This window comes from Chanodichthys erythropterus, chromosome 20 (assembly GCF_024489055.1).
Source record: "Chanodichthys erythropterus isolate Z2021 chromosome 20, ASM2448905v1, whole genome shotgun sequence".
NCBI lineage: Eukaryota > Metazoa > Chordata > Actinopteri > Cypriniformes > Xenocyprididae > Chanodichthys > Chanodichthys erythropterus.
In genome coordinates this window covers 26,488,759-26,501,143 of record NC_090240.1, presented here as the reverse complement: position 1 = coordinate 26,501,143, position 12,385 = coordinate 26,488,759, and the positions used below count along the sequence as shown (strand labels likewise).

The following is a 12,385-nucleotide window of genomic DNA, read 5'->3' as shown; positions in this document are numbered from 1 at the left end:
TGTAATTTGCATGGTAAAATGTCAAATTTAAAAGGATAGTTCACTCAAAGTTGAAAATTCACCTTCACATCGTTCCAAACTAGTGCTGTCAAAAGTACTAAGTAGGTGCTGAAATTTAAAAAATGTGACGCTTTGAGCGCTGTTGAGAGGATTCGTAAACTCCTCTGATTGGCCATTGTGTTCACTCACTCATCAAATATGTCTGTGATTGGCTACAATGATCAACACTTCAAAAACATGTTGTAAATAGACATCAACGATGCTCTTCACTGAGCGCTTACAGATGTAGGAGTGTTTGAAAGCACATAGAAGTGTTTGAATTTAAAAGCGATTTGAAAGCGGGAGCTTCCGCAGCCAATCAGAGGTGATCACAAAACCACTCAACAGCGATCAAAACGTCACATTTTTTAAATTTCAGTACCGACTTGGTATCGCGGTCGGTACTTTTGACACTATTCCAAACCCTGATGAATTTCTTCCTTCCATGGAAAAGCAAGAGAATATTTAGTCTGCCATACTTCATTAATGTGCCAAATCTGAATTTGTGCATTTAAGTTGCATAAATGAGATTTGACCTACAGCAGAGGGAAAGATTTTCAGTAAGTAACAACTTAAATTTCTGTCTATTCTTTACATATAGCAACCATATGGTGCCAGAAGACTTCTAATATAGTGCAGGATTCATATGGACCAATGGTACTTGATTTTTTTGTCACCCCCTGGACACCATTTCATGTATGGAAAGAGCAGCATGAGCATGACAAACATCTCCTCATGTTCAACGTAGAAAATAAAATCAGCAAAATCAACTTTGGAAGATCATGAAGGTGAGTAAATGACATAATCTTCATTTTTGGGTGAACTGTGCCTTTAAGTTGAATTATAGCATGTGGATACATTACATTATCTGTCAGAAAGGTACATAGTTTCCTCATATTTTCTATTTAATGCCCGCCATCAAGTGAAACCACCAGTTTGCCTGCACAGTCCAACCTTTCTGCTCGCAAAGTGCAATCTGCTGCAGGAAGTGATTCCGAGCCTCTTCCTCCCCTTGATCCTGCTGCAGTGCAGTACGTAGGTAGCGCATGTCCTGTGACGTGCTGAGCTCAGGAATTCCCGTGAGGAGCATTAGAGAGAAGAGCGTGACAAGAAGGCGAGACTGAGACCGGAGGGACAGATAGGCATTGATACAGGTGTCCTAGAGAGAGAACAGATAGGATGTAGCATTTTGATGACTTGAACACTGTAACACCGAGAAGATTTTGACAGTGCAGAAGAACATACCATAAATCTCTTGAAGTAGAGGCTGGGACGGCCTTTCACCCTGCCCATAACGTACAGGAAGTCAGGGGTGAGGACAAAGGGCACCCTTTCTCTGTTCACCCCCATGAAGCTCTTAGTGTTGCCCAAGATATGGCCAAAATCAATGTGGAACAAGTTGCCTGAGAAGAACATAAGACTTAATATTAGTTAGATTCTCTTTATACACATTCATTAGTAAAACACTTGTACATCTATTTATGTCCATATTCTGTGCTATTGAAACCTCTAAAAATCTTTTCATAATACTCTGGGCATGAATCGTATTTTAGTAACCAGCTGTAACGACTAAAGTATTCCATAGATCATTTTCTTGTATGTTTGTCTGCATAGTTTACTGGTTTTGCAGATTTTCCCTAATGCAAAATGGCTTTTTTTTTCTTGTCAGAAGCAAAGGACAAAATTGTTCTTTTACCTTGTTCAGTGATCATAATGTTGTCGTTGTGGCGGTCACCTATACCCAGCACATATGTGGCCACACAGTAGCCGGCACACGAGTTCACAAACTTCTCCATTGCTTGAAAGTGCTGTTGCGCCAAAGTTCAAGACATAACGGAGAGAATTATCAGATACCTGCTTATCGACATCTCAGATCTAATGGAAGGTAGCTGACAGAAAGAGTACTAATACTATTTCATATTTCACATGAAATAGTATTTGTACACTATATCTGCTTACTTTTTCCTGGAATGGGCATTTCTTCTGAAGCCAGTCATACAAGGCATTGTTTTTGAAAGCTCCCGCCATACCTCCGTGACTCTTCTGAACTGAGGCAATAGTGATCGCATTTCGCACAATCTCAATCATTCCTGTGTCAAAGACAGATATACAGCTAAATGTCAGAGACAACAGTCAGTTTGTTGGTCATTAGACTTTTTTTTGTACCATGCAATTATACAGAATCAAGTATCCCTGAGTGCTGTGTCAAAATTATTATTTTTTAAATTCTATTTTTGCTTTGCTTTGCTGTCAATATTTGTTAAATGTTTTAAATGCTCTCACTGCAAAATGTACTGCTGTTAAAAGAACAAGAGTTAGACTAATCATTACCTATGCTATATCCTGTTGAAATGCATCCATAAGGCACCAGGTTCAAGTCTAAACCTTTTTCTTGCCAAATTGAATCCATGACCACTAGAGTCTGAAAAACAACATTAAAAATCCTTACATTTCTTAATTAAGTTTTATAGTTGTTAGTAAAAATCGGTCTGTTATGAAAATTGTTTTTGAATTTGAATTGTTTTCATTTACCTGGATGATAAGCATGTCCTGTCGGAGGTCATCTCCATGCTTAAAGATGATGCCGACAGGAGGAGAGGCTGGAGCTTCTGACTGTACGCAGGAGAACTCAAGCCAGAGTGGCTTTTTCTTAGAGGCCATGACCTTACAGTCTTTCAGCTGTGTGAGGGATAGTTTGAGTTTAATTCTGTCATTATTTACTCACCTTCATGTCCTTCCAAACCTGTATGACTTTCTTTCTTCTGACAAACACAATTGAAGACATTTTGAATAATGTGTCAACTGGTTTTATCCATACAATAAAAGTAATTGGACATCCAATACACTGGGACATTTTTCAAAATATCTTATTGTGTCATATACAGGTGCTGGTCATATAATTAGAATATCATCAAAAGGTTGATTTATTTCACTAATTCCATTCAAAAAGTGAAACTTGTATATTATATTCATTCATTACACACAGACTGATATATTTTAAATGTTTATTTCTTTTAATTTTGATGATTATAACTGACAACTAAGGAAAATCCCAAATTCATATCTTCAGGATTCAGGTCTCATCATAGCACAGAAACTGCGCTCGTTAAAATTACAAACGACTTGCTTCTAGCTTCTGACCAAGGCTGTGTCTCAATACTAGTGTTACTTGATCTCAGTGCTGCGTTTGACACTATAGATCATATAATACTCTTAGATCGACTACAAAATTACACTGGTATTCAGGGACAGGCATTACGGTGGTTTAAGTCATACCTATCAGACCGTAACAATTTTGTTTATATAAACGGGGAAAAATCTAAGATAACGATAGTAAACTATGGAGTGCCGCAAGGATCTGTGTTAGGACCTCTGCTATTTTCAATCTACATGCTGCCACTCGGCAATATTATAAGAAAACATGGGATTAGTTTCCACTGCTATGCTGATGATACTCAGTTATATATATCATCACGACCAGATGAAATCTCTAAATTATCCAAACTGACAGAGTGTGTTAAAGAAGTAAAACATTGGATGACTAGTAATTTTCTTCTATTAAATTCAGATAAGACTGAAGTATTACTTATTGGGCCAAAAACTTGTGCACAGAATCTCTCAGACTACAATCTGCATTTAGAAGGATGTGCTGTTACTCCATCCTCGACAGTTAAAGACCTAGGTGTTATATTAGACAGCAACTTGTCCTTTGAAAATCATATTTCATATGTTACAAAAACAGCCTTCTTTCACCTCAGAAACATTGCTAAAATACGGAATATCTATTTCTGATGCAGAAAAGTTAGTTCATGCTTTCATGACGTCTCGACTAGATTACTGTAATGCATTATTAGCTGGTTGTCCTGCTTCCTCAATAAACAAGCTACAATTAGTACAAAATGCAGCTGCTAGAGTTATTACCAGGTCAAGAAAATATGATCATATAATACCAATCTTATCATCTCTACACTGGTTACCCATTAAGTTCCGTATCGATTATAAAGTATTGCTAATGACCTATAAGGCTCTAAATGGTTTAGCTCCTGTATACTTAACCAATCTTCTATCGCCCTACAATCCTTCACGCTCTTTAAGATCACAAAACTCTGGACTTCTGGTTGTACCTAGGATATCTAAGTCCACTAAAGGAGGGAGAGCGTTTTCACATTTGGCTCCTAAACTCTGGAATAGCCTTCCTGATAATGTTCGGGGCTCAGACTCGCTCACCCAGTTTAAATCTAGATTAAAGACGCATCTCTTTAGCCAAGCGTTCACATAACGCATCTCATACCAGATCAACTGCACATGACTATCTTTGCTTAAAGTTATGAACAGCAGCTACGCTAATTGTTCTCCTTTTGCTTTTCTGTTTTACCTCGGGACACCCGCCCTGAGGTGACTAGAGAGTACATCAGCTTCAGTTTGTATCCAGCCTCTTAAGAAGACCTCAGATGACCATCACCTGTGAAAAGACGGCGCCAGCTCCTGCGAGGACTTCAGGAGACGCAATCATCTAGATCAACATTCACATTGCACAATCTCTATATCCTAATTTATTGTTAATGTAATTCATTTTCCAGGAGCTCATTACTTCTACCTTCAGTTAAACTGCTAACAGTGATTGTAATTACCTAAAGTATATTATTTGCTAACTACATTCTTTAAATTGTAATGTTGACATCCATTTTCTGTAAAGCTGCTTTGAAATGATATGTATCGTGAAAAGCGCTATACAAATAAATTTGAATTGAATTGAATTGAATATCTTAGAAAATTAGAATATTACTTAAGACCAATACAAAGAAAGGATTTTTAGAAATCTTGGCCAACTGAAAACTATGAACATGAAAAGTATGAGCATGTACAGCACTCAATACTTAGTTGGGGCTCTTTTTGCCTGAATGACTGCAGCAATGCAGCGTAGCATGGAGTCGATCAGTCTGTGGCACTGCTCCGGTGTTATGAGAGCCCAGGTTGCTCTGATAGGGGCCCTTAGCTCTTCTGCATTGTTGGGTCTGGCATATCGCATCTTCCTCTTCACAATACCCCATAGATTTTCTATGGGGTTAAGGTCAGGCGAGTTTGCTGGCCAATTAAGAACAGGGATACCATAGTCCTTAAACCAGGTACTCGAAGCTTTGACACTATGTGCAGGTGCCAAGTCCTGTTGGAAAATGAAATCTGCATCTCCATAAAGTTGGTCAGCAGCAGGAAGCATGAAGTGCTCTAAAACTTCCTGGTATATGGCTGCGTTGACCTTGGACCTCAGAAAACACAGTGGACCAACACCAGCAGATGACATGGTACCCCAAACCATCACTAACTGTGGAAACTTTACACTGGACCTCAAGCAACGTGGATTGTGTGCCTCTCCTCTCTTCCTCTAGACTCTGGGACCCTGATTTCCAAAGGAAATGCAAAATTTACTTTCATCAGAGAACATAACTTTGGACCACTCAGCAGCAGTCCAGTCCTTTTTGTCTTTAGATGCTTCTGACGCTGTCTGTTGTTCAAGAGTGCCTTGACACAAGGAATGCGACAGCTGAAACCCATGTCTTGCATAAGTCTGTGCGTAGTGGTTCTTGAAGCACTGACTCCAGCTGCAGTCCACTCTTTGTGAATCTCCCCCACTTTTTTGAATGGGTTTTTTTTCACAATCCCCTCCAGGGTGTGGTTATCCCTATTGCTTTTACACTTTTTTCTACCACATCTTTTCCTTCCCTTCGCCTCTCTATTAATGTGCGTGGACACAGAGCTCTGTGAACAGCCAGCCTCTTTTGCAATGACCTTTTGTGTCTTGCCCTCCATGTGCAAGGTGTCAATGGCCATCTTTTGGACAACTGTCAAGTCAGCAGTCTTCCCCATGATTGTGTAGCCTACAGAACTAGACTGAGAGACCATTTAAAGGCCTTTGCAGGTGTTTTGAGTTAATTAGGTGATTAGAATGTGGCACCAGGTGTCTTCAATATTGAACCTTTTCACAATATTCTAATTTTCTGAGATACTGAATTTGGGATTTTCCTTAGTTGTCAGTTATAATCATCAAAATTAAAAGAAATAAACATTTGAAATATATCAGTCTGTGTGTAATGAATGAATATAATATACAAGTTTCACTTTTTGAATGGAATTAGTGAAATAAATCAACTTTTTGATGATATTCTAATTATATGACCAGCACCTGTATGTTTGGAACAGCATGGGGGTGAATAAATAATTAGAGATTTTTTCTTTTATGGTATACTTTGTATTTAAGGGCTTTTTTTTCATATCTGTTTATGAAGGCCTACAAACAGTTTAAGTTGAGAACAAGTTCTAGTTGGGTTGGGAGTAAATCAATCCCCCAACATAGAGAAGCTTATGTTTGCGATAAGTTTGAAAACTGTTTAATATTCAAGCATATACTGGAAACCATATCTATAGATAAATATGACCAACTCACTATGATACTTCCTGCTCTGACACGGGGATCAAAAGGCACCAGGAAGTTGGAGGGTAAATTGCACTCCTCCAATAACTCCTGCAGCTTCTGAGGAGCTGACACACATACATGATGATGTAGATGTTTGTATAAAACACAAGTAGTACTGAGGGCAAAGATGTTTGAAATTTACCTGTTGATGGAAGGTCTGTCTTATCTGGGTAGAGCACCTTTACTGCTAGAGCCACATCGTGCAGGCATTTGACGACTTGTACTTGACGCTGGAATTCAATCAGCATTGCCTCTCCACAGCCCAACAGGTATGCCTCCAGGATAACTGCCATACGCTGGCGGAAAAATGGACATCCTGCCACCTCACTCCGCAAATACCAGAAAAAGAAGTGTCCGATCCGTCTGCTCTGTGTTCCAGGAAATGGCGACAGTACATAGAGTTAACCTTTTTCAGGTGAATTGGTACTTTTGGTGAAAATTATAGAGATGTGAAACATCGTCTAATAAAGCATGCATTGCATAGCTAGAAACATATGACTCACCCTTAGTGCTCTTTTGAGAAGGAATCTTGCCAGACAGCTATCATGATATGGCTCGACTTTAAGGGTCTACAGAAATAGCATGCTTTATTGGAAATCACGGTTGGAGAAAATTTGGTAACACTTTATTTTACAGTGCTGTAGTTACACGTTACAAGTAACTAACCCTAAACCTAACCCTAACTGTAACTCTATAGTAAGTACATGTAGTTAATTAATAGTACTCTACTTTGAGTTGAGTTGACTGTAAAATAAAGTGTAACCGAAAATTCCAAAAAGAGCTCTTAGGAGGCTCATTACTTTGATACTGGCATTATTGTATAGGTCAGTATACTTTTAGAGCAATTTACCTGAACCAGCTGCAGCAGGTACTTAAGTACCTCATCATTAGATAGGATGTCTAATCTTTGAACTGCCAGGCTTCTGACTTTCATGTCTGCAAAATCCACACTCAGGAGCTCAAGAGCCACAAACAACTCTATGTCCTCTGGCTCCCAGTGACTCAACAGCCAGTAGACCTCCTGGACCGCAGATGGCATCATCCAGTCGACCTTGCGCAAAAACTGGGGTAAATTTGAGGCATAGTGGACACTTTCTTCTTTGAGCCTCCTGAGGGTGAAGGGTGTTGTTGTAGGGGCCTCATTGGATGGGGAGGAGAGTCTGGATTTTCCTGAAAGGTCCAGTGTAGAAGGGCTTGAGATAGGAGATGTACCACTAAAAGAGGAGCTCTTGCCATGTGGCAGGACAACAGGAAAGCTGTAGCGATCCAGCATGAAGGTAATTGCCATTGATTTAGCTACATCAGGGTTAGTGGCGGTAGACAGCTTTTCCGCCTCATAAGTGAATGCCTCCTCGTCCCACTCTGGGAAAGCCCACATGTGCAGAGTGTGTGGACCTTGGCTAAGAAGGGCTCTGTGGTCAATCAGCTGGAGGTTTACAAAGTATAGTACTTGCCCTTTTCCCTTCTGGTAATCTGGTACTTTAGAGGAGTTTGACTTTGTGTCCTTGGTTGACGTGTCTTCTGTGGTACCGGCATTAATTGTGAGGCCTAATTTTGCTCCGTGAGGGATATCCCTGATCAGAATGTCAAATTCCAACCAGGTGTTCCACAGCACTTCATCTGTAAATTCTTTTGGAGTTGAACAAACCGATGACACAATCTTTCTACCATATATTATGATAGCTTCCACATGAACAAATGGAGGTACCTTACTTGGTAGTTCTGGGATGTCAAACCCTAAGAGTTTAACTCTGAATTTTCTCTCACAGTCCCACAGAGAAATCATCACAATGTCATCTACTTCCTTCCCTTTAAGGGAAAGTTCCTCGTGGGAGATTGAGAGACCAGTGAGACTGTCTACCAGCGGCCAGTACTCTCTGCTTACTGTGTTATCTGGAAGGGATGAGACGGCAACCACTGAGAGATGAAGCTCCAGTGAGTTTTTAAGGCAGTGCCTGACCCACAAGTAGTCTGAGAGCTTAAAGTTTCCACTCAAGAATTCCTCTCTGCCACACACCTTGAGGACATGATCAACAGACCATCCTTCGAATGACAGGTCCCCCTTTGGCAATGATTCCCAGAAGATCTTGAGGAGATCACTGGGGGTGTGTGTCAAGTCAGCATTAATGGAAATATTTGATCCATTATAATAAAGAGTCACTGAGAGTTTACGCTGAAGATGACCTGGCTGGTCATTTGGGAGCACTGTGGAACTTGTCCATGGTTCAGTGGCATAAACTATAGGATCCCGGTTTTTCAGTTCTTCCCTTCGCGGTGTGGCAAACTTTCTTCGGGTATAGCCTAACTCACTTAAACGATTAGTGTCTGAGGAGTCTAAATCATAGCCGATTAGTTCGTTCAGAATGCCCTGGAAGCGAATTCTCTCCTCAGAGGTAGTTTTCTGAGCCAACACTGTGACACAGACGGTCTGAAGACCATCAGTACCCTGAAACCAGGGTGCGTCCAGAGTTCTTAATACCTGAAAGTCATCATAAATTTCATACCACTCCTCCTCCTTCTGGTACAACAGACTGTATCGTTCTGGGTCCAGAAGTGCAAATGGCTCTGAAAGTCTGTTATTCTCCTGTACTAGCATACACAGGCGCACACGAAGTTGATGGACGCTGCATTGCGCTGGGAGTTTGATCTGAATGGGCTCCTGCCTGTCCAGTGACTGGAATCCTTCCCTGGCCGGTAACTTACAAATAAATACAAGGCTGTTATCGGAGCAAGGTTCCTGTTGCTGGTGTGCATCCCATTCGTTTTCCATGGATGCTGGAATGGAATAGAGTTAACATGAGCACTTCAGCTATAACTACTTTTATTTTAATATTAAGGTAAGTCTTTTCAAAACAGAGTGTGTCTTGCGTTTTTTGTGGTACAGAAATGAATCATAGAATCAGCTGCTAGTATCCAAGTTGAGCCATTTATTTTAAAGAAAATGGTGAAGTGGTGCTTGCACTTTTTAAACTCATGATGCTAAGGTGATTTGACTGAGCAAAGGCCAGGGCACTTCCTTAAATTGATCTTTAGTGTTTTGCTATGCAGTTACTTTTTAAAACCATGGTGTAGTTGTTATCTTGGTGAAAATATTTTACATTCCAACAATGTTGCTGGTAAACATTGAGTGTTGCTTCCTCCTTGCATTTCCCCGTCTTTGTTAAACTAAATAGATTCTTTAGTGCAAAAAAACTATATTTTTTTCTTAAAAGCAAATGTTTCATGTATATATATATATATATATATATATATATATATATATATATATATATATATATATATATATATATATATATATATATATATGTATTTATATATATATATATATATAACACACACACACATTATGTATAATACACACACACACACACACACACACAGGTTGGGTTAACTTTTTGTTACATAATATTTTTTTATAATACATTACATACTAACATTATAGCTTTTCTAACTCATCTCTCCTACTATAATAATAATATTTTACCAGTTGCAACTGTTTTCAAGTAAAAACAGGTTTAGGAATGTTTTGGGTTAAGATGGCAAAGGTTTTGCAACAGACAAACTGGTTCTGCCAGCCAGAAATATGTATCAGTCTGGAGTAATTGTCATGCTGAGCTATAGCCAAGTCAGAAGCAACAATCTTTGTAAGTACTGTATAAATAAAAAGTTGTGTTTTACAACATGTTTAAAATACCAACTAAATGTAAATTTATGTTGCATTATTATAAATCGGTAAAATTGCACTTACCTATTCAGCCTGTTTGTCTTTGGTTTCAGGTCCGTTTCTGTGGCTTGTGTGTGAGTGTGTTAGCAACAGTTAAATTTCCCTTACTGTAATGCATCAGTGTGAAGTGACTGATTACACAGCGAGTCATCATTTCCTCATTCCTTTGTCTTTATTCACCTGAGAGGAAGACATTTTTAATCACTCCAGACTTGTTTTCACTTGTTGGTTTCATTTAATTCAGAATGGATTTCCCTTGAACAAATTTTATGTTTAAATAGTTATTTTTATGAGCTACTGGTGTATCCTAAATGGTTAATGTTTATGATAATTTCTTTTTTCATATTATTTCTTTTATTAATTATTCTTTATATATTAGTATTCTTTTACATTTCCTTAATCATTCATATATTTTCTACTATATGCTCTGATATGTTTGAATATTTACAAATGTAAGATCTTTGGTGTCTTTTCTGTGCTGTAAGATTGAGTGGGTGTATGTTCCATTAGAATTACCTTTGTATCAAAATACTATGTCTGTTTCCATCTCTGCAGACATGAGATAATTCAAGATCTGCAATATTCTCTTAATGGTGTCAAAACAACACTTCCTTCATCTATCTTTCACATTTGACCAGTCACTCTGGCCTAGCTGTTACACCAATTATGACATAATGGTTAATTCCATTTGACCTTTTTCTTATTAGACCAAAACATGAGTTTAAGAAGGCAAAAGTTTTCCTGTCATTGCTTTTATTCTGCTTCTACTCTTTTTGCCTCTCTTTCTGCTTCTACTTCTGCTTCTCCTTTCATTCTGCAAATATCTTGTTTCATTCTTCATTTCTCTATAATATGATATTCACTCTTCATCTGTTAAATACAATACTCTGGATTTTATTATAAACTATTATTTATCTAATTAGTTTGTCTCTATAATTTTACATTTTTTCTTAATACATTTATTTGTCCTAATTATTGATTATTGATCTCTGACATCATAATTGCTGTACTGCCTGGATCACACTGCATCACAGGATACCTTTTACCATCTCTCTGTATACCAACACTTTAGTTTAAGTGTTTTTCAAGGACTCTTATCATTAAACAGATGGCTTTAAACTGCATCTGAAGTGCTTGAACAGACCAATGAAATAGTAAAGACACTCTTTACTCTCACTCAACAATAATAGTAGCCTAGTTGGTGAACAAGACCAGATGTCTATCACAAATTATTGATTTCCCTCAGAAAAATACAAAAGCTATTCTTTAGTCAAGGTCTCTCTTTCTCTCTCCTTTAAATGAAAATTTAATGAGCATACTTTCTTTTTTCTGTTAAATGCACACTTCTAATGTTTGCAGTTTTCACATTTGCCAAAATGACATTGGACTTTCACTATATATAAATGTTCCATCCTCATTTGATTTAATGCAATTCTCCCATCACTTATTTCATTTAAATAGGTAAGGGAAAATAATTAAAAGTAAGGTTGAGCACATTTGAGATGCATTGCAAAGTGTTAAATGTCGCAGTAAAGGCTGTGGACAGTAAGTCAAATTAAAAGATTTATAAAAGAAATAGCACACTTCTCCTCAACAGGTCACACAATTTGAATAAATGTTGTGGGGGAGGTATACATCATAGTTTAATATTTTAAGGTTTTAGATGCTTGTTCATATCTATAACTCAAAGTTGATATTGATTAATAGCAAAGACTATAGAATAACGCTTAAAGGGACTTTGTTAATAGTAACATAGTCATATTTGTTTTAGTCATGTTCTGCCAGGAAAAGAAAGTCTAGCTTGTTGGGCTGACTTGTTTTTTTTTTTCAGAGTTTTGAAACCGGCCATCACTATATAAGTCGTTATTTTGTTTTTTTGGCGCACCAAAAATATTCTCGTCACTTTATAATATTAATATTGAACCACTGTACTCACATGAACCGATTTAAATATGTTTTTAGTACATTAGATCTTGAGAGAGGAAATGTCATTGCTCCCTATGCAGGCCTCACGGAGCCATTGGATTTCAACTAAAATACCTTAATTTGTGTTCCGAAGAATAACAAAGGTCTTACGGGTGTGGAACGGCATGAGGGTGAGTAATAAATGACAGAATTTTCATTTTTGGGTGAACTAATTCTTTGTGCAG

General features: G+C 38.1%; 1 protein-coding gene across 1 annotated transcript; it reads right to left on the bottom strand.

The window, feature by feature from the left end:
• Positions 1-10,338, bottom strand: si:rp71-17i16.5 (phosphatidylinositol 4,5-bisphosphate 3-kinase catalytic subunit gamma isoform). Its single transcript, XM_067371937.1, has 11 exons — positions 10,260-10,338; positions 7,362-9,286; positions 7,015-7,080; positions 6,654-6,879; positions 6,482-6,576; positions 2,572-2,718; positions 2,371-2,461; positions 1,999-2,129; positions 1,736-1,847; positions 1,285-1,442; positions 1-1,198 (listed from the first exon to the last, which is right to left on the bottom strand). The coding sequence occupies exons 2-11, from the start codon at positions 9,279-9,281 to the stop codon at positions 941-943; spliced, it is 3,204 nt and encodes a 1,067-aa protein (XP_067228038.1). The 5' UTR covers positions 9,282-9,286; positions 10,260-10,338; the 3' UTR covers positions 1-940.
• Between the last annotated feature and the right edge of the window lie 2,047 nt (positions 10,339-12,385).

Excerpts from the sequence above, each read along its gene's own strand:
- si:rp71-17i16.5 (XM_067371937.1), bottom strand. The coding sequence starts at position 9,281 with ATGGAAAACGAATGGGATGCACACCAGCAACAGGAACCTTGCTCCGAT. Across the intron at positions 1,848-1,998 it reads AATGCCCATTCCAGGAAAAA|CACTTTCAAGCAATGGAGAA; the intron begins GTAAGCAGATAT and ends TTGGCGCAACAG. Across the intron at positions 1,443-1,735 it reads CATTATGATCACTGAACAAG|GCAACTTGTTCCACATTGAT; the intron begins GTAAAAGAACAA and ends TGTTCTTCTCAG.